At 45.6% G+C, this 21,842-nt stretch overlaps 1 protein-coding gene across 6 annotated transcripts in view; it reads left to right on the top strand.

Annotated features, from left to right (window-relative positions):
• Positions 1-21,842, top strand: part of LOC110488131 (PHD finger protein 14) — a 125,239-nt gene that overhangs the window by 9,948 nt on the left and 93,449 nt on the right. For 5 of the 6 annotated variants that reach the window (XM_036971654.1, XM_036971651.1, XM_036971655.1 and 2 more), the window contains exons 6-13: positions 3,882-4,041; positions 7,279-7,390; positions 8,035-8,172; positions 12,582-12,728; positions 13,084-13,259; positions 13,504-13,610; positions 16,925-17,031; positions 19,829-19,924. In XM_036971654.1, coding sequence (XP_036827549.1) covers positions 3,882-4,041; positions 7,279-7,390; positions 8,035-8,172; positions 12,582-12,728; positions 13,084-13,259; positions 13,504-13,610; positions 16,925-17,031; positions 19,829-19,924 — 1,043 coding nt within the window. The remainder of the gene's footprint in view (positions 1-3,881; positions 4,042-7,278; positions 7,391-8,034; positions 8,173-12,581; positions 12,729-13,083; positions 13,260-13,503; positions 13,611-16,924; positions 17,032-19,828; positions 19,925-21,842) is intronic. The other variant, XM_036971653.1, reaches the window with a different exon arrangement.

Raw genomic sequence — 21,842 nt, forward strand, 5'->3', positions numbered from 1 at the left:
TAACTGCAGAAAGACAGTTGACTGAGGCCCCAGTAGATGATGAATGTCCTCTCTCTCTCTCTCTGACACTCTGGCAGTGTCCTGGGGCCTTTGTACTGTAAATCCTCTACAGATATCATATAGGCACAAATCCTACACTGTTTCCCTCTATCCTCCTTCACTGTAAGTATGCTTCACAGTGTATGACTTTGTCTGAAATGGCACCTCATTCCTTATATTGAGCATTATGTTCAACCGGTTGTCCATTTCATATGCATAGTTTAGTCCATTGCATAACTGTAGAGTCTAGCCTTTGTTCTGTTTGAAGTGTAGGCCTAGTAGCCTATGCTTAGTCATTTGTCAATACCTGCTTTTGTCGTTCCTCTGTCACGCAGTCCTCTTAGTAGTTCCATTTGAAGACAGCCTTGGTAAGGCGATAGCAGTTTCATAAAGTGCTTCGTGCTTAGCAGACATATGGCCTCCATATTGTCCTGTTCTACACCAGGGTAATTAAGGGCCTTGCTCAGCTCAAGGTTAAAAAGCATGTTTTCCCTCATGCTGTTTCAACTAACTGCAGAAACATTAATGCCACAAGGGCAGCCCCCGAAGCCCCTGAAATGCATTTAAAGGCCCACGCCTTAATAAAAAAAAAAGAACCCGACAACAGCCCCGCCACTTGATTATCTATGATGATGCTGGAGAATATTTTTCTAACCACTCTCAAATGCATCTAACCACTCTCAAATGCATCTAACCACTCTCAAATGCATAGTCAATGAATTCAATCCTAGAGGAGGAGAAGTACAGGTGAATGAATTAATGAATGGGACCCCAGCACCCACAGAGGAAAGCAAGGCATTGTGAAGCTGCTTATTGACAGTTAGTTTTCATTTTAGAAATGGCCTTGTAATCCATTATCAGACCTTTGTCAGATGAGAACATTGAATTATACTTATTATTTAATTTCCCCTCTCCTTCTCTGTCTCAGTCTTCCTTTCAAAACAGGTTTAGCAAATCTAATTGAAATGCAAAATGAAAACGCTATCAATCCGTAGTAGCCGTGTGGTTTTTCTCCCCCTTATAACGAGTAACTGATTTACTCTGGTTTACTGGCCACGGGAATGATTGCATTGTTTTTTAAAAGGAGCAGAATAAAGTCATGTTTTGAGAGATCACTCTCCATCTTATGGAGTTTGAATTCAGTGCAGCTGATTTAAAGGAAGATCTGAAAACCATCCTTCTGAAAACACTCTCACACACATCTGTCATAAAAACCATCAATTACATCATGTGTAATTGGTGTTATTCAGGGAGATCAGAGTTGTGTGTGTTGTCTCTGATGCCCCGTTTTGCACACCGGCTCTGCTTATATGAGTGCTTTTGAATAGGTCCACTTAATCTTGGAATGGAAAGTGTTACCATTCATGAAAAAATTGAATTGAACTAATCTAAGAGCATCCATCTTGAACATGCTGTTTTTTTATTTTTTCGGTGGGAGAAAAATAAATATTTTGATAGGCAGCCACAGAGTGAGATGAATAGATTCAACTGGAGATAGAGATTAGAGTAAATGTGAGTAAAACCACATGAGTTAAATCACAAAAAGCGTATATATTTCAAACCTGTTTTTACCTAGCCTAATGGTTTATTGAATTGATTAAAACTGAACTGCATGTAGGAAGAGAACACCGCGGTTATGTACTTTTCTCAAAATGTTGACTGTTGGACTTGAGATATTTGTGTATTCCGTAATAGACATGAGGAATATTGATTTGTTCCACTTCCATCTGAATGAATTTGCATTTGAAATCTAAATGGGATGTAATGATGGATGTAATGATGGAACAGGTAGCACTGGAGCAGCATAGATAATAATGAACTGAATTCCCCTTTAATGGCGCTGCTCTGACAGGTGTGTTTGTGTGTACTCTCTCCACCTCACTCTCAGAAGGTGGCAGAGATGGACATTATGTTGGGTGTGTTGAGAACCGTACAGAGATGATTAGTGTGACATCGCTGCCAACATGAAAATGGGAACCCATCTATGCACTGTCAAAATAACTGATTGCTCTCTCACCAATATGAGGTGTGCCCATTACTTCTCCTTTGATCCTGGGAAGAAGAGAGATAGTCCAACACTTCCTCCCTCATCTTCATATTAGAACAGATGGAGATTCAGAACCACACACACACACACTCATATTCACACCTGTATATGTTAACACCATATACCCAAATAGACCTTTCTTTCACTGTTAAATCTTGATACAGTTAAAATTACATCTTGATTTAGTAGACACTATACACTACCCCTGCCCCCTATACCCTCTTTAACTGCCAAGCTCGTCATTTCTGACAAGGATAATCTTCACTTGGAGGATTATAAAGCTATCCCGTAGTCATCACTTTTGGTCAGCTTAGCTCACATTAGCCAGCACCCCATGGCTTAGTGCTTCCAGCTTTGTATCTCGGTTCAAAAGGAACATCGGAGATTTGCGGTGATGGTTCAGCCGTAAGTCGGTAAAACCAGCGTGGTGATCGTTCACAACCCGGTTTCTTTGATTAAAAGCACCAATCACTATTAAGCACAACTGTTGCCAGCAGTATTTTCAGAAATATATTTTCTTTAAGAAAATAAATCTTGAGCTATATTGGAGCCCCTGGGGACTTAACCTCTTGTCCTGACACACATACTGCGGGGGGAAGCATCGAGACGGAAGGAAATTGTTTTTGTTTTCTTGTTGTAGTTAAATGTGAGGCAGAGATCGTGGTTTGGAGGTCAGGGTGAAGCTCCAGCTGTGTACTAATTGCCCTATTGAAATAATCAGTGCTTGAATGATGTAATCTTGACTTGATTAATGTCATTCTGACTTGGACTTCCTCTCAGCTTGAAGCCAATTACCTGGTCGTAAATAAACCTGCAGGATACAACAGTACACTATATAACCCCCCCCCCCCCCCCTATTTTCTACACTGACGAACATCACTTTCAATCCACTCTAGCCTGTCTATTCCCTGTGATGCAGAACAAATGGACACAATCAGAGAGCACCTATAGAGGACATCTACGCACTGAGAGAAAGAAAAAAAACAGACACACAACTGAATAAACATTGCCGTCTGGTGTGGCTTCTGGATGTTTGCCGCCAGTGGGTCTTCAGACTGGACTGATTCCCCAGTGTGGTCCAGAGTGACGAGCATACAGAGTATGTACAACATTGAGCCTTTGATTTGTGAGTCTCTCCCATAGCTCAGAGAGCCTGGAGGTTGTTTGACTGAATTAGGAGCCAGTGTGTTATCTCTCCAATGGAAGGCAGAGCGGCTGATTGCTGCCCTCATTGGTAGTGCGGATCACGTTCGGCCAGTGTAATAGCAGCCATAGAAACCGCATCAACGAAAATAATTGTTTTGGCAACCCTGGAAAATTAAGAATACAACATTAACATGCTTTGCTTGTGGCGTGTGGCTTCTCTCTCTTCTCTAGTCTTAGGTCTCGATAATATGATCAAATGTTCCCCATTAGAAAGCTGGAGCAAAAGGTTTAAGAGAAAATCTAAATCTTTCTGGAGGTTTGAGGGGAAACTAGCAAACAGCAAGTTGACACCATGTTGTGTGCTTGTCAGGGCACAGTTCTCTGGTCTTCTCAATCCTAGGTGTAACACAGCCTTTTGCACCTTTTTAAGAGGATCCACTAACTGGTAATGGATTCTGCAACCCCTACTCTGATAGTCAGAACTATTGCACGATAGAATAGATACAAATCTGTTAAGTTGGAACTGTTAGATACTAGCTAACGACACAATGTTCACAGCAAATGTAAAACCTAATGGAATATGTTAGCCAGTATTAGCTACCGGTCAGCGTTATGGATGTAATTGACAAACTTTCTACATGTGTTCCAGGCTGTTATGGAGTGGACGGGGAGAGTGACTCCATCATGAGTTCCGCCTCGGAGAACTCCACGGAACCGTGGTTCTGCGATGCTTGCAAGAACGGAGTCACACCCAGCTGTGAGCTCTGCCCCAATCAGGACGGGATCTTCAAAGAGACTGACGCTGGGAGGTGGGTCATGATTATAGGTCGACCGTTTAATTGGAATGGCGGAATAATATATACGTTTTCATAACAATCGGAAATCGGTATTTTTGGGCGCCGATTTGTAAAAAACTAAAATATATATATATATATATATATATATATATAAGATCACATTCTTATTTTCAATGACGGCCTAGAAACGGTGGGTTAACTGCCTTGGTCAGGGGCAGAACGACAGATTTTCACCTTGTCAGCTCGGGGGATCCAATCTTGCAACCGTACAGTTAACTAGTCCAACGCAATAACGACCTGCCTCTCTCTCGTTGCACTCCACAAGGAGACTGCCTGTTATTCAAATGCAGTAAGCCAAGGTAAGTTGCTAGCTAGCATTAAACTTATCTTTATAAAAAACAATCAATCATAATCACTAGTCATAATCACTAGTTAACTACACATGGTTGATGATATTAATAGATATTATCTAGCATGTCCTGCATTGCATATAATCTGACTGAGCACACAAGTATCTAAGTATCTGACTGAGCGGTGGTAGGCAGAAGCAGGCGCGTAAGCATTCATTCAAACAGCACTTTCGTGCGTTTTGCCAGCAGCTCTTCGTTGTGCGTCAAGCATTGTGCTGTTTATGACTTCAAGCCTATCAACTCCCGAGATGAGGCTGGTGTAACCGAAGTGAAATGGCTAGCTAGTGAGCGCGCGCTAATAGCGTTTCAAACGCCACTCGCTCTGAGCCTTCTAGTAGTTGTTCCCCTTGCTCTGCATGGGTTATGCTGCTTCGATGGTGGCTGTCGTTGTGTTGCTGGTTCGAGCCCAGCGAGGAGAGGGACGGAAGCTATACTGTTACACTTGCAATACTAAAGTGCCTATAAGAACATCCAATAGTCAAAGGTTAATGAAATACAAATGGTGTAGAGGGAAATAGTCCTATAATTCCTATAATAACTACAACCTAAAACTTCTTACCTGGGAATATTGAAGACTCATGTTAAAAGGAACCACCAGCTTTCATATGGTCTCATTTTCTGAGCAAGGAACTTAAACGTTAGCTTTCTTACGTAGCACATATTGCACTTTTACTTTCTTCTCCAACACTTTGTTTTTGCATTATTTAAACCAAATTGAACATGTTTCATTATTTACTTGAGGCTAAGTTGTTTTTATTGATGTATTATATTAAGTTAAAATACGTTTTCATTCAGTATAGTTGTAATTGTCATTATTACAAATAAACTTTAAAAAATCGTCAGATTAATTGGTAACGGCTTTTTTGGTCCTCCAATAATCGGTATCGGCGTTGAAAAATCATAATCTATCGACCTCTAGTCAATGATTCGACACACTGATTTTATGATTTTTCACATGATTTAATTTGCCTGTTTCGGAGCATTACATTGGATCAGTCAGGTGCACTGTAGGAATTGCAATCAACACAATAGGAATTACCTACACTATAGGAAATCAACTATTTAACATGTATTTCTACATTTACTGTAGACAAGCCTCTCTCCATGCCTACATTCAGCGTTGGAGAAGTATAGAAGATGGAGAAGGGAGAGAAAGTGAGGGAGAGAAAGACTGGAAGAAAAAGAGAGAAGGGTAGGAATAGAGAGAGGGGAAAGAAAGCAAGTGAGGGAAGGAGAAGAAGATGGGGGGGAAGAAAAAGAGAGGAGAGACAGTGAGGGATAGCGAGAGAGAGAGAGAGTGTTATGTGAAGCGTGGAGACTCCAGCCACGCTATCGCTGATGGTGCTCCTCAGCCAGCCTGCACCCGAATTTACTACTTCACTAGAGCATGAAAAACACAGCAAATTAAACTGTGGAGATGGATATCTTTATATTGGACTTCGGATTCTCTTCCCCAAAGTCTGCATTTGAAATTGTGTCACACCAAGCGGATGCTCAGTCAGAGAGTGTGGCTTGGGCTGCTGAAATCAACTACTGAAGATTTCCAAGTTTTTAAGTGTATAAGTGATTAATTTCAGTTAATTATCTGAGTGAAGTTTTCTGATTTTGCGTTGTTTACATTTACGCTTTTGCAGTGCCTAATTTAATAGAGCTTTGTCAGCACAAATGTACTAATATAACTTAAAGGAAAAATCCCCCCAAAAGCACTCATTCCTATTATTTACATTGTTACATAACTCTAATATGTGAGAACAGTATTTTTTGTTAACAAATATTTCATTTTGTGGATATAATAAGGTTGTTAGCAACGTGAACATTGTTGTGGAAATCTGTTGCAGCTCAAGTCGACTACAACATCCACAATGCAATGATCTCTCTATGGGCTGGCTGGCTGGCTAGCTAGCTAGCAAACGTAGCTACACAAAATAATACCAAAGTCAATATCAGCATGTGAAGAAGCTAGTTGGCTGTAAAATCGCCTGAACAAACTGCACTATCAATTTGGGAGTCTACAATCTCACCATGTTCATCCCTTAGATCGATGTGCCTCACAGAGTGGAGTCTGACATTCACAACGACACCATGCAATACACCCTGGACCGATGAGGCCGACAAATAGGAGAAATGTGTTAGACCCTCTTTTAAATTACACATTTCTTGAGGTAGGAATATCACAAAAATATGATCAATGACTAATTTGAGAGAAGAGAACTTCCCGCGTTGTGACATTGACCAGTATTGAAATCTGACCTGTGTGAATCTAAAAGTCATATTCCTATTAACGTCCAGTGTAGTGAGAGAGACTTTATCACAATGCTATATCATACCTGTAGAATTTCTGCCTGCTTGAACGGCAATCGCTCAGATACACATGAAATGACCCAGGGAATAGATAGAAAATCGCTCAGAGATGCACAAATATAACATAACATTCAAAATGGGTCAATCTTCTCTTTTAAAGATGCATTATAAAGGTTTTGTATAATTTCAGCCAGTAGCTTTGAAAGTAGCGCTCACGAGCCAAAACGGGTCCCCAAAAATTGTGCATCGTGTACAACGTCATCAATTTTGTATTATATGTTACATCCTGCAACAACAAAAAATCCCGCCATTCCAATTCTTACAATGTTACAAATTTGTACGCGTTTAAGATCCTGTTCAAACACTTTAATTGTGACCATTAGAAAGCTTGTGTTTACTTCACGTGGACTACCCAGTCTCTGTTTTAGTGTACTCGCAATGTGTATAATGGTCTTTGCTTTCATTGGTTAAGTAGGCACATACATCAGCAATGGGGCTATTTGAAGCATCCTTGTTTCTTTTCATGTGTATTTTCTAGATGGGTCCATGTGGTTTGTGCGCTCTACGTCCCCGGAGTAGCGTTTGGGGACATTGATAAACTACGACCAGTGACTCTCACAGAGATGAACTACTCCAAGTATGGGGCCAAGGCAAGTACAAAGGAAATGTTTTATAGAATAACGATGATGGCGATCAAAATATTCTGTTAAACGGTGTAAATTGTATGAAACAAAATCAATCCGTATTACTTCAAACATGCTTTGTCAGAGTGGAACACTGAGGAAGGTGTTTTAGATTTTTGGTTTCCCATTGTCTGTTGATGAATAAGTCCGGTTTATGAGGAGCAGCACATTAAGACAGTAATAGAGTGACTCGTGGGGTTGGTTACCGTCCAACACTTTACATCCAACTTTAGCATAGTGATCCATCAGCGTACAGTCACTCTGACATTCATTCTAGCTGAAACCCTGTTGAGGGTCACTTAGCCAATAGAATACACTTTTATTGAAGAGCGTGACTTTTAGAAATATGATCCAGTGCCATTTCACTCTGAAAAGAAATTGCTGCTGAAAAATGTGTATTATCATAAAAATGAATAATTAAAGCATATGCAAGTTTCTCCAAGTGGTCACTTTGTCCCGTTGGCAGAACTGAGCGAAGTCAATGTTGTAGTTTCTGAACCTCTAGGTTTTCCTTTGTCCCTGACTGCAGTTTCTGAGATCTCCATTTTCTATTTACCTTTTGTTCATAAGTGGTGTTTCTGACCTATGTTTTTGCTTTCTCTTTTGTCTAGGAGTGCAGTTTCTGCGAGGACGCCCGGTTCGCCCGGACAGGCGTGTGTATCAGCTGTGATGCTGGCATGTGCCGATCCTACTTCCATGTGACCTGTGCTCAGAGGGAGGGGCTTCTCTCAGAGGCCGCTGCGGAGGAGGTGAGAGAAGACCGGACATGAATCATGTGACCCTGTGTATCAATACAGTACAAGTCAAAAGTTTGGACACAGCTACTCGTTCCAGGGTTTCTCTTTATTTTTACTATTTATAATAGTGAGGACATCCGAACAATGGAAAAACACATATGGAATCATGTAGTAACCAAAAAAGTGTTAAACAAATCTAAATATATATGAGATTTGAGATTCTTCAAATTAGCCATCCTTTGACAGCTTTGCACAGCTCATTCACAGTCCCTGAAATGCATTTGAACAACATGGGGGGTGGGGGTGGGGGTTCTTAGTGCAGGATTCAGGTCACTCCCTGCGATAAGAAGACAGTAATGTATTCATTTTACAAACGACTAGTCCTTTAAAACAGTCTCTTAAACTGGCCCTGGCTACTTCATCAACCTCCTGCTATAGGCAGAGTCTTATATTGAGAATGTAATAAAACATGGAAGGCTGTATAATGATGACACTCTAAGGATCTGGTTATAGCTGGTATTCAGGATCCGTCTGCAGTGCAGCTGATGTATGCACCTCGCGTCACTTCTTTCTGCGGCACAAAGGCGGCCGGCGTACTGATAAACCCGGCCCAGAAAGTGCCTACTCACCGCTATCCATTTAATCCATTGAGCTGTGGCAAAGGGCCCCTATCAACAGGTGAAGCCTCTGATAAAATCTGCCGAAACACCTTAAGCCTAAACGATTCTAGGGGAGCCAGGGGCTGCCTGCCTGTCTGGGGGGAAAAACGGTTGAGTTTGAGTGTTTTTTTTTCTCCCTGACTGAGCAGGGGGAAAGAAAAGGTCGTAGGACCTTGTAGGTGAGCTGTATGGTTGTTGTGAATATGGAAAATAATTAAGAAGTAGAGGCTTTCATTGTTATTCGCTCTTTTCTTACCTGGAATTTGGAAGACCATTTCTGAGAAAAATCACCATCACTAAACTCAGTTCTAGGAATAAGATGCACTCTACTTCAGCATTGAGCACAGTTTATCACTCAGAGCACTAAATGGATGTTATGTTTCTCACATAACAATGATACAATTATTCTTTTGAATTACATACAGTCCATTCGGAAAGTATTCAGACCCCTTCCCCTTTTCCACATTTTGTTACGTTACAGCCTTATTCTAAAAATGGATCAAATAAAATAAATCCTCATCAATCTACACACAATACCCCATAATGACAAAGAGAAAACAGGCTTTTAGAAATGTTTGCAAATGTATTCAAAATAAAAAAAAACATACCTTATTTACATAAGTATTCAGACCCTTTGCTATGAGACTCGAAATAAAGCTCAGGTGCATCCTGTTTCCATTGATCATCCTTGAGAGGTTTCTACAACTTGATTGGAGTCCACCTGTGGTAAATTCAATTGATTGGACATGGGAAGGGCACACACCTGTCTATGTACAGTGCCTTGCGAAAGTATTCAGCCCCCTTGAACTTTGCGACCTTTTGCCACATTTCAGGCTTCAAACATAAAGATATAAAACTGTATTTTTTTGTGAAGAATCAACAACAAGTGGGACACAATCATGAAGTGGAACGACATTTGTTGGATATTTCAAACTTTTTTAACAAATCAAAAACTGAAAAATTGGGCGTGCAAAATTATTCAGCCCCCTTAAGTTAATACTTTGTAGCGCCACCTTTTGCTGCGATTACAGCTGTAAGTCGCTTGGGGTATGTCTCTATCAGTTTTGCACATCGAGAGACTGACATTTTGTTCCCATTCCTCCTTGCAAAACAGCTCGAGCTCAGTAAGGTTGGATGGAGAGCATTTGTGAACTGCAGTTTTCAGTTCTTTCCACAGATTCTCGATTGGATTCAGGTCTGGACTTTGACTTGGCCATTCTAACACCTGGATATGTTTATTTTTGAACCATTCCATTGTAGATTTTGCTTTATGTTTTGGATCATTGTCTTGTTGGAAGACAAATCTCCGTCCCAGTCTCAGGTCTTTTGCAGACTCCATCAGGTTTTCTTCCAGAATGGTCCTGTATTTGGCTCCATCCATCTTCCCATCAATTTTAACCATCTTCCCTGTCCCTGCTGAAGAAAAGCAGGCCCAAACCATGATGCTGCCACCACCATGTTTGACAGTGGGGATGGTGTGTTCAGGATGATGAGCTGTGTTGCTTTTACGCCAAACATAACGTTTTGTATTGTTGCCAAAAAGTTCAATTTTGGTTTCATCTGACCAGAGCACCTTCTTCCACATGTTTGGTGTGTCTCCCAGGTGGCTTGTGGCAAACTTTAAGCAACACTTTTTATGGATATCTTTAAGAAATGGCTTTCTTCTTGCCACTCTTCCATAAAGGCCAGATTTGTGCAATATACGACTGATTGTTGTCCTATGGACAGAGTCTCCCACCTCAGCTGTAGATCGCTGCAGTTCATCCAGAGTGATCATGGGCCTCTTGGCTGCATCTCTGATCAGTCTTCTCCTTGTATGAGCTGAAAGTTTAGAGGGACGGCCAGGTCTTGGTAGATTTGCAGTGGTCTGATACTCCTTCCATTTCAATATTATCGCTTGCACAGTGCTCCTTGGGATGTTTAAAGCTTGGGAAATCTTTTTGTATCCAAATCCGGCTTTAAACTTCTTCACAACAGTATCTCGGACCTGCCTGGTGTGTTCCTTGTTCTTCATGATGCTCTCTGCGCTTTTAACGGACCTCTGAGACTATCACAGTGCAGGTGCATTTATACGGAGACTTGATTACACACAGGTGGATTGTATTTATCATCATTAGTCATTTAGGTCAACATTGGATCATTCAGAGATCCTCACTGAACTTCTGGAGAGAGTTTGCTGCACTGAAAGTAAAGGGGCTGAATAATTTTGCACGCCCCATTTTTTAGTTTTTGATTTGTTAAAAAAGTTTGAAATATCCAATAAATGTCGATCCACTTCATGATTGTGTCCCACTTGTTGTTGATTCTTCACAAAAAAATACAGTTTTATATCTTTATGTTTGAAGCCTGAAATGTGGCAAAAGGTTGCAAAGTTCAAGGGGGCCGAATACTTTCGCAAGGCACTGTAAGTTCCCACAGTTGACAGTGCATGTCAGAGCAAAAACCAAGCCATGAGGTCGAAGCAATTGTCCGTAGAGCTCTGAGAAAGGATTGTGTCGAGACACCGATCTGGGGAAGGGTAACATAAAATATTTGCAGCAATGAAGGTCCCCACGAACACAGTTGTCTCCATCATTTTTAAATGGAAGAAGGTTGTAACCACCAGCTGGCCGCCCAGCCAAACTGAGCAATCGGGGGAGAAGGGCCTTGGTCAGGGAGGTGACTTAGAACCCAATGGTCACTCGGACAGAGTTCCAGAGTTCCTCTGTGGAGATGGGAAAGCCTTCCAGAAGGACAACCATCTCTGCAGCACTCCACCAATCAGGCCTTTATGGTAGAGTGGCCAGACTGAAGCCACTCATCACTAAAAGGCACGACAGCCCACTTGGAGTTTGTCAAAAGGCACCTAAAGGACTCTCAGACCATGAGAAACAAGATTCTATGTTCTGATGAAACCAAGATTGAACTCTTTGGCCTGAATGCCAAGCGTCACATCTGGAGGAAAACTGGCACCATCCCTACGGTGAAGCATGGTGGAGGCAGCATCATGCTGTAGGGATGTTTTTCAGCGGCAGAGACTGGGAAACTAGTCAGTATTGGGGAAAGATGAACAGAGTAAAGTACAGAGAGATCCTTGATGAAAACCTGCTCCAGAGCGCTCAGGACCTCAGACTGGGACGAAGGTTCACCTTCCAACAGGACAACGACCCTAAGCACACAGCCAAGACAACACAGGATTGGCTTCGGGACAAGTCTCTGAATGTCCTTGAGTGGCTCAGCCAGAGCCCGGACTTGAAACCGATCGAACATCTCTGGCAAGACCTGAAAATAGCTGTGTAGCAACACTTCCCATCCAACCTGACAGAGCTTGATAGGATCTGCAGAGAAGAATGGGAGAAACTCCCCAAATACAAATGTGCTAAGCTTGTAGTGTCATACCCAAGAAGACTTGAGGCTGTAATCGCTGCCAAAGGTGCTTCAATAAAGTACTGAGTAAAGGGCCGGAATACTTATGTAATTGTGATACTTTAGTTTAAAAAAAATATATTATACATTTACAAAAAAAAAGTAATTATGAGGTATTATGTGTAGATTGAGGGTGGGAAAAAAACAATTTAATAGATTTTAGAAAAAGGCTGTAACATAACAAAATGTGGAAAAATTCAAGTGGTCCGACTGCGCTGTAAGTGACTATTTTGCACAGGAAAACAGGTCTCTTGACTGACGAGTGCTGAAAGACATGCCATACACAGTGCACAAGAAGCGATGTTCACCTGGTCGATCAGGTTTTGAACACGTGTGTGTGTGTGTCTGTTTCCCCAGGACATAGCCGATCCCTTCTTTGCGTATTGTAAGCAGCATGCGGACCGCTATGACAGGAAGTGGAAGAGGAAGAACTACCTGGCGCTCCAGTCCTACTGCAAGGCATCTCTACAGGACAAAGAGAAGCAGCTGGCCCCTGAGGCACAGGTGAGAGGTCAAGACTGGCTCAGACTCACACTGGCTTGCCCCTGTTAGGGCTGCAGAATGTTGTCTTTGAACATGAATAGAAATGCTTGTCAGTGTTTCCTTCATAGTTAATTGTTCTACATGCAAGATTCAGTCTTCGACTGATTTACTTTTTTATTTTAACAAGTGAGTTGGAAAACACAGCAGAAACAACCTGGGGAGGTTGTAAGTTGTAATGTCTGGGTCCCAAATGGGATCCTATTCCCTATATAAAGCACTACTTTTGACTAGGGCCCATATATAGGATAGTGTGCCATTTGGTACACAGGCGGGCTGTCATTAGATAATGAAGTGTGTGTTTCTTTGTGTTGTGTTGAACCCCTGGCAGGCCCGTATCACCACCCGGCTGCAGCAGTACCGGGCCAGGGCAGAGCTGTCCCGTAACACTCGGCCCCAGGCCTGGGTCCCCCGGGAGAAGCTTCCACGACCCCTGACCTCCAGCGCCTCCGCCATCAGGAAACTCATGAGGAAGGCCGAGCTCATGGGCATCAGGTAGGAGTTAATGTCTGTAGGAAAAAGATGGTGTTCAGGCAACCAAGAATTGAGGTGCAGCCCAAATATAGAATTCACACTCAATACTTTAAAAAATGTTTTAAAAAATCCAATATAAAGATTTTTTGGAATTGGATGCATGAGAGCTGCAACTTTTTCCCCTTGTCAGGGAGAGGCGTTGAGGTCAGAAAGGTGGACCAGGAAGCAGAGGGTTGTCGGTTAAAATCTCTTTTTTCTTTTTCAGCACGGACATCTTCCCTGTAGACACATCAGACATCAGCGCAAGTGTGGACGGACGCAGGAAACACAAGCAGCCTGCCCTCACTGCAGACTTCGTCAACTATTACCTGGGTGAGTAGGGAAACAAAAACCATCTGACTAATGGAAACATAGACTTACATTACCAACATAATACACTATTCTAGTCAATGTTGTTACTAAAGACAGATGCTTCCAGAATAAAGACAGATGTGCCAGAGTTCTATAGGCTCTCAGCATGTATCCTTGGATAAAGACCCTCAAAATGAATGATGATGCCGTTGCCAGATATGTTTGCTCGACCGTTTTTGTGTGTGTTTGCGAGTGTGCGTATACATGTACGTTCAAACGTGTATAACCTTGAACAACATCCCCCATCCCCAGCTATCTCCCATCAGAACATCCCCCACCCCTAGCTAACTCCCATCAGACAGCATCCCCCACTCCCCAGCTATCGCCCATCAGAACAACATCCCCCACCCCCAGCTATCTCCCATCAGAACATCCCCCACCCCCAGCTATCTCCCATCAGACAGCATCCCCCACTCCCCAGCTATCGCCCATCAGAACAACATCCTCAACCCCCAGCTATCTCCCATCAGAACAGCATCCCCCAGCTATCGCCCATCAGAACAACATCCCCCAGCTATCTCCCATCAGAACAGCATCCCCCACCCCCCAGCTATCTCCCATCAGAACAGCATCCCCCACCCCCAGCTATCTCCCATCAGAAGAACATCCTCCACTCCCCAGCTATCTCCCATCAGAACAACATCCCCCAGCTATCTCACATCAGAATAACATCCCCCAGCTATCTCCCATCAGAACAACATTCCCCACTCCCCAGCTATCGCCCATCAGAACAACATCCTCCACCCCCCAGCTATCGCCCATCAGAACAACATCCCCCACCCCCCAGCTATCGCCCATCAGAACAACATCCCCCAGCTGTCTCCCATCAGAACAACATCCCCCACCCCCCAGCTATCGCCCATCAGAACAACATCCCCCAGCTATCTCCCATCTATCGCCCATCAGAACAACATCCCCCAGCTATCGCCCATCAGAACAACATCCCCCAGCTATCTCCCATCTATCGCCCATCAGAACAACATCCCCCACCCCCCAGCTATCGCCCAGCAGAACAACATCCCCCACCCCCCAGCTATCGCTCAGCAGAACAACATCCCCCACCCCCCAGCTATCGCCCATCAGAACAACATCCCCCACCCCCCAGCTATCGCCCATCAGAACAACATCCCCCACCCCCCAGCTATCGCCCATCAGAACAACATCCCCCACCCCCCAGCTATCGCCCATCAGAACAACATCCCCCAGCTATCTCCCATCTATCGCCCATCAGAACAACATCCCCCAGCTATCTCCCATCTATCGCCCATCAGAAAAACATCCCCCAGCTATCTTCCATCTATCGCCCATCAGAACAACATCCCCCAGCTATCTCCCAGCTATCGCCCATCAGAACAACATCCCCCAGCTATCTCCCATCTATCGCCCATCAGAACAACATCCCCCAGCTATCTTCCATCTATCGCCCATCAGAACAACATCCCCCAGCTATCTCCCATCTATCGCCCATCAGAACAACATCCCCCACCCCCCAGCTATCGCCCAGCAGAACAACATCCCCCACCCCCCAGCTATCGCTCAGCAGAACAACATCCCCCACCCCCCAGCTATCGCCCATCAGAACAACATCCCCCACCCCCCAGCTATCGCCCATCAGAACAACATCCCCCACCCCCCAGCTATCGCCCATCAGAACAACATCCCCCACCCCCCAGCTATCGCCCATCAGAACAACATCCCCCAGCTATCTCCCATCTATCGCCCATCAGAACAACATCCCCCAGCTATCTCCCATCTATCGCCCATCAGAAAAACATCCCCCAGCTATCTTCCATCTATCGCCCATCAGAACAACATCCCCCAGCTATCTCCCAGCTATCGCCCATCAGAACAACATCCCCCAGCTATCTCCCATCTATCGCCCATCAGAACAACATCCCCCAGCTATCTCCCAGCTATCGCCCATCAGAACAACATCCCCCAGCTATCTCCCATCTATCGCCCATCAGAACAACATCCCCCACCCCCCAGCTATCGTCCATCAGAACAACATCCCCCAGCTGTCTCCCATCAGAACAACATCCCCCACCCCCCAGCTATCGCCCATCAGAACAACATCCCCCACCCCCCAGCTATCGCCCATCAGAACAACATCCCCCAGCTGTCTCCCATCAGAACAACATCCCCCACCCCCCAGCTATCGCCCATCAGAACAACATCCCCCAGCTATCTCCCATCTATCGCCCATCAGAACAACATCCCCCAGCTATCGCCCATCAGAACAACATCCCCCAGCTATCTCCCATCTATCGCCCATCAGAACAACATCCCCCACCCCCCAGCTATCGCCCAGCAGAACAACATCCCCCACCCCCCAGCTATCGCTCAGCAGAACAACATCCCCCACCCCCCAGCTATCGCCCATCAGAACAACATCCCCCACCCCCCAGCTATCGCCCATCAGAACAACATCCCCCACCCCCCAGCTATCGCCCATCAGAACAACATCCCCCACCCCCCAGCTATCGCCCATCAGAACAACATCCCCCAGCTATCTCCCAGCTATCGCCCATCAGAACAACATCCCCCACCCCCCAGCTATCGCCCATCAGAACAACATCCCCCAGCTATCTCCCATCTATCGCCCATCAGAACAACATCCCCCAGCTATCTTCCATCTATCGCCCATCAGAACAACATCCCCCAGCTATCTCCCAGCTATCGCCCATCAGAACAACATCCCCCAGCTATCTCCCATCTATCGCCCATCAGAACAACATCCCCCACCCCCCAGCTATCGTCCATCAGAACAACATCCCCCAGCTGTCTCCCATCAGAACAACATCCCCCACCCCCCAGCTATCGCCCATCAGAACAACATCCCCCAGCTATCTCCCATCTATCGCCCATCAGAACAACATCCCCCAGCTATCGCCCATCAGAACAACATCCCCCAGCTATCTCCCATCTATCGCCCATCAGAAAAACATCCCCCAGCTATCTCCCATCTATCGCCCATCAGAACAACATCCCCCAGCTGTCTCCCATCAGAACAACATCCCCCACCCCCCAGCTATCGCCCATCAGAACATCCCCCACCCCCCAGCTATCGCCCATCAGAACAACATCCCCCACCCCCCAGCTATCGCCCATCAGAACAACATCCCCCACCCCCCAGCTATCGCCCATCAGATTGGCACACCGTGTTTCTCGTCTGCCTTTTCCCGTGTATAGATGGAGATAGATTGGGATCGGTCCTATTGATGTGTGTAGATTGTGATGGTGGTTTATTGATTGGTGTCCTTATTGCTATGCAGAGAGGAACATGAGGATGATTCAGATCCAGGACAATATCTCTGAACAGAAGAACCTGAAAGACAAGCTGGAGAGTGAGCAGGAGAAACTGCATGTCGACTACAACAAGGTTAGTGGTGGGGGAAAAACACACTGTTAGAAGAACCTGAAGAAGCTGCTTGTCGACTACAACAAGGTTAGTAGTGGTGTTGGCGCTAGGAACACAAGCATTTCTCTACATCCCCAATAACATCTGCTAAATATGTGTATGCGACCAATAAAATTAGATTTGATTTGGTACAGGCCGTAAAGTCACCTAATAAAATGCTTGCTTGACGTTTCTGTGGTAGTAGACACAGCCAGGGAGATAGTGGACAAAATGTTAATCCACACTGTTATCAACCAGTCCCTAGGGGTTTTACCAGTGATTCTCCAGTAGCGTTGCTCTGAGTTCTCACACTAAAGCTGTGCTATGTCTTTGTACTGCATGGCCTCTAGTCTTCAGAAACGCACATAGTGTGTCATTCATAAACCGCATCGCTTTGCGCTACAACACATTAACCACCGTTTTACTATGTACCATGAAAAATACCATTTTAAGAGCCCTGTTGTTCCTCTTCCGTCTAGCTCTCTCCATCTCTCATCTCTCACTCTGTTCATCTCTTTCTCCCTCCATCTCTCTGTGGCCCTTGCCGTTTCGCGCACGCTCTCTCTTTCTATCTATCTCCTTTCATCTATCCTTCGCCATGTGACTTGGGTGTGGCGGCGCAGGGCAGCTTCGCTCCATCAGGCCCAATGAAGAAGGGAATAAAACAGCGGCGTAAAAGTCAGAGGAGTTAATGTTGCGTTCAGTCTTTCTGCCACGTGTATTAAGCGTTATTAATGGAGTGTGTGTTGCTAATTGCACCGCTCGACATGCTTTTACACGGAGAGAGGGAGCGAGAGAGATGCATAGAAAGAGAGAAGGAGAGCGAGCGATGGAGAGATAGAAGCAGCCCCGGCCTTGGAGAAAGACTGAGAGGGGGATTGAGCGAGAAGGATCGTTAAGATTAGAAGTCTAGCTACAGATATGGCTATAAAGCCCCTGACAGGGTGAGTGCGCGGGGTGGTGGGTTCTGAGTGCGTGGGGTGGTGGGTTCTGAGTGCGCGGGGTGGGTGTGGAGACTAATCTCCTGGAGATAATATGAAGTCTCTCTCTCGCTACATGACCTCTCTCTCCCCCCACATAACCTTTCTCTCTCTCTCCCCCCACATAACCTTTCTCTCTCTCTCCCCCCACATAACCTTTCTCTCTCTCTCTCCCCCCACATAACCTTTCTCTCTCTCTCTCCCCCCACATAACCTTTCTCTCTCTCTCTCTCCCCCTACATAACCTTTCTCTCTCTCCCCCCTACATAACCGGTCTCTCTCTCTCCCCCCTACATAACCGGTCTCTCTCTCTCCCCCCTACATAACCGGTCTCTCTCTCTCCCCCCTACATAACCGGTCTCTCTCTCTCCCCCCTACATAACCGGTCTCGCTCTCTCCCCCCTACATAACCGGTCTCTCTCTCTGCCCCCTACATAACCTCGGTCTCTCTCTCTCTCCCCCCTACATAACCTCGGTCTCTCTCTCTCTCCCCCCTACATAACCTGTCTCTCTCTCTCCCCCCTACGTGACCCGTCTTTCTCTCCCTCCCCCATGTGTCTTGTCTCTCTCTCTCCCCCCTACATGACCCGTCTCTCTCAATTCAATTCAATTGACTTTATTGACATGGCAAGTTCATTATTACTTACATTGTCTAAGTATACATATAGAAAAATTATATATATATAAAATATATATATATATTTTTATATAAATAAATGGTCGGACCAACAGCAATAATAATTGTAGTGGACATGGGATTACCATTAACAACAACAATATTAATGAGAACAACAATACATTAAAGCAATGGTCGTAGACCAGTCTCAACATGACTGAGAAGACACATGACATGGTATGAAAGATAGTCTATAGTCAGACACTCTCTCTCTCTGTCTCTCTCCCTAACATGACCTCTCTCTCCTACATGACTTGTTTCTCTCTCCCCCCTACATGACCTGTCTCTCTCTCTCCCTCCTACATGACCTGTCTCTCTCTCTCCCTCCTACATGACCTGTCTCTCTCTCTCCCCCCTACATGACCGGTCTCTCTCTCTCTCCCCCCTACATGAACTGTTTCTCTCTCCCCTCTACATAACCTGTTTCTCTCTCCCCCTACATAACCTGTTTCTCTCTCCCCCCCTACATAACCTGTCTCTCTCCTCCCCCTACATGACCTGTTTCTCTCTCCCCCTACGTAACATGTTTCTCTCGCTCTCCCTCTCTCTCTCTCTCTCTCCCCCCTACATGACCTGTCTCTCTCCTCCCCCTACATTACCTCTCTCTCTCCTCCCCCTACATGACCTGTCTCTCTCTCCTCCCCCTACATGACCTGTTTCTCTCTCCCCCTACGTAACATGTTTCTCTCGCTCTCCCTCTCTCCCCCCTACATGACCTGTCTCTCTCTCTCTCTCCCCTACATGACTTGTCTCTCTCACTCTGTCTCTCGCTCTCTCTCGCTCTCTCTCGCTCTCTCTCGCTCTCTCTCGCTCTCTCTCGCTCTCTCTCGCTCTGTCTCTCTCTCGCTCTGTCTCTCTCTCGCTCTGTCTCTCTCTCGCTCTGTCTCTCTCTCGCTCTGTCTCTCTCTCTCTCTCTCTCTCGCTCTCTCTCGCTCTCTCTCGCTCTCTCTCGCTCTGTCTCTCGCTCTGTCTCTCGCTCTCTCTCGCTCTGTCTCTCTCTCTGTCTCTCGCTCTGTCTCTCTCTCTGTCTCTCTCTCTGTCTCTCGCTCTGTCTCTCTCTCTCTCTCTCTCTCTCTCTCACTCCCCCCCCCCCTACATGACCTGTCTGTCTCTCCCTCTGTAGCTGTGTGAGTCTCTGGAGGATCTGCAGAATGTTAACGGAGTTCTGAGGAGTGAGGGCCATGCCATATGGACCATGTTGGGAGGAATCCTAGGACAGGTATGTTAATATCACACCACTTTCTTCTCCTCTCTCATCCTCCTTTCCTCCTCATCCCCATTTCTTATCTTCTTTTGCACTTTCTCATTCCTCCTCATCCACTTTCTCCTCCTCCTTTCCTGCTCGTCCACTTTCTCCTCCTCCTTTCCTGCTCGTCAACTTTCTCCTCCTATCTCTCTCATGTTTAGTCCAGAGTTGGCAACACTCCCACTAACCAAAGTCCAGCACCTGTCCTGTAATTTTAGTTTCATCACACCTAGGCAGGGCAGAAAAGTCAGAGGATAAACCGCCAACCGGACAGGTCTCCCTGCGACATGCCCAGGACTTGGTGATGACAAAGGATTGAGAGGAATCTAGATTAGCCATAGCAACCCACAGAGTTACCATGGGGTAATTCTGCAGCCCATAATAGGCTCCTGTAAGTGATTGACCTGTCCTTTACCATAAAGGCAGACCAGACCTGGCTCTGCTCCACTCTAAATGAAGCTAGAAGCTGTCCGCTTGCTTTCTACCACGTTCACACTCGCCATGGCAACCAAATCGCCAAGATGCGTCGCCACGGGTGATGGGTTGTTTAATGAGTGCGAAATGCAGCTCTGCAGAAATTGCTGTGAGACCTTTTTAACTTAAAAAAAAAAAAGTGACAGAGCCTGTTTGGAAGTGCTGACACTGACACTTATTTAAAAGCAGCCCAGCTCTTGGTGTGTGTGGTGCTGTGTTGAGGTGAGAATGAGAACTGAGGACGAGAGGCCTGTGGAGCGTTGGAGCTCTGACAGGATGCTATAGCAAGACACAACACACACCGACACCCCCTGGTTACACCCAGTCTCTAAGATTAGCAGGTAGGCCTAGATAATACAACTTACAGTTGCCCGCGGGGCCTGGAACTGCATATGTCATCAGCTCTTTCAAAATGCATCTACGTAAGCGGCTAACTGAATGCATGATGCTGATTTAAAAGTCTGCCTGGCGACGGGGGCTGCCTTACAGATAAATGGATGGTGTGATATAGCTAGAGGATGGGAGGAAAGAAAGGCTGGAGGGAAAGAACGACTGAATGAACGACGTCGATCTGCAACGACCTCCATAAATCACGTAATTAGAAACGTGGAAAGGTTTAAGTGGCGACATCAGTCACGTCCCCGCGTTGCTTTGTGTCATCTATCTGATACCTTTTCATTTCCTATTTGTCATCCCTCTGCCCATCCCGTACATTACCAGAAATGATTGATGTTACCCGGCCGCAGACCCATCCCTCATCCTATACACTGAGTCAGTGTTGTCGTTGTGGGGGACTTCTCAGGGAGAGGAAGCATTTTTCGCTAGACATTGTGAAGCTTCAAAGGACCCGGTCACAGTGTTTTTAGCATTTCCTGGCAGTGTTCAGTTTGGCACTGAGGTAAAGCATCTCGTTTGAAATGCTGTGCACGTCTGTGTCATACACCGAGAATCTTCCTGAAAGGCGTGCCAGTCAGGTGACCCTTCCCAGGGTGCCGTGTGTGTGTGTGTGTGTGTGTGGTGTGTGTGTGTGTGTGTGTGTGTGCGCGCCAGTGCCAGCCACTCGGTCCCCCACGGCCTCAGAGCCTGTCTCGCACCCAGTATGAACCAGCCAGATGGCCTGAGGTTGGGCTGGTCCTGCCTGTCTCTGATTCTTATTTTAGAATATACCTTCACACACACATCTCTCTGAGGGGTTTTCTACTCACTGAGCTAATGCAGAAGGGGACTGTGGTCCACAATTAGTAGATCACACACACCCTAGGGTCCTGTGGCCCTGGCACCCCCACAGGACCGGTCCCTGGGAGCCGTGCTCAGATTAGAGCTGCCCCAGTGAGGAGCCTGTCTGTTTAGTGGCTCCCCAGTCTCTCCCTAGCAGATCGGTTTTCTAATTAACCTGCGACAGACAGCAGCCAACATG

Source organism: Oncorhynchus mykiss, chromosome 32, assembly GCF_013265735.2.
Source record: "Oncorhynchus mykiss isolate Arlee chromosome 32, USDA_OmykA_1.1, whole genome shotgun sequence".
Taxonomy (NCBI): Eukaryota; Metazoa; Chordata; class Actinopteri; order Salmoniformes; family Salmonidae; genus Oncorhynchus; species Oncorhynchus mykiss.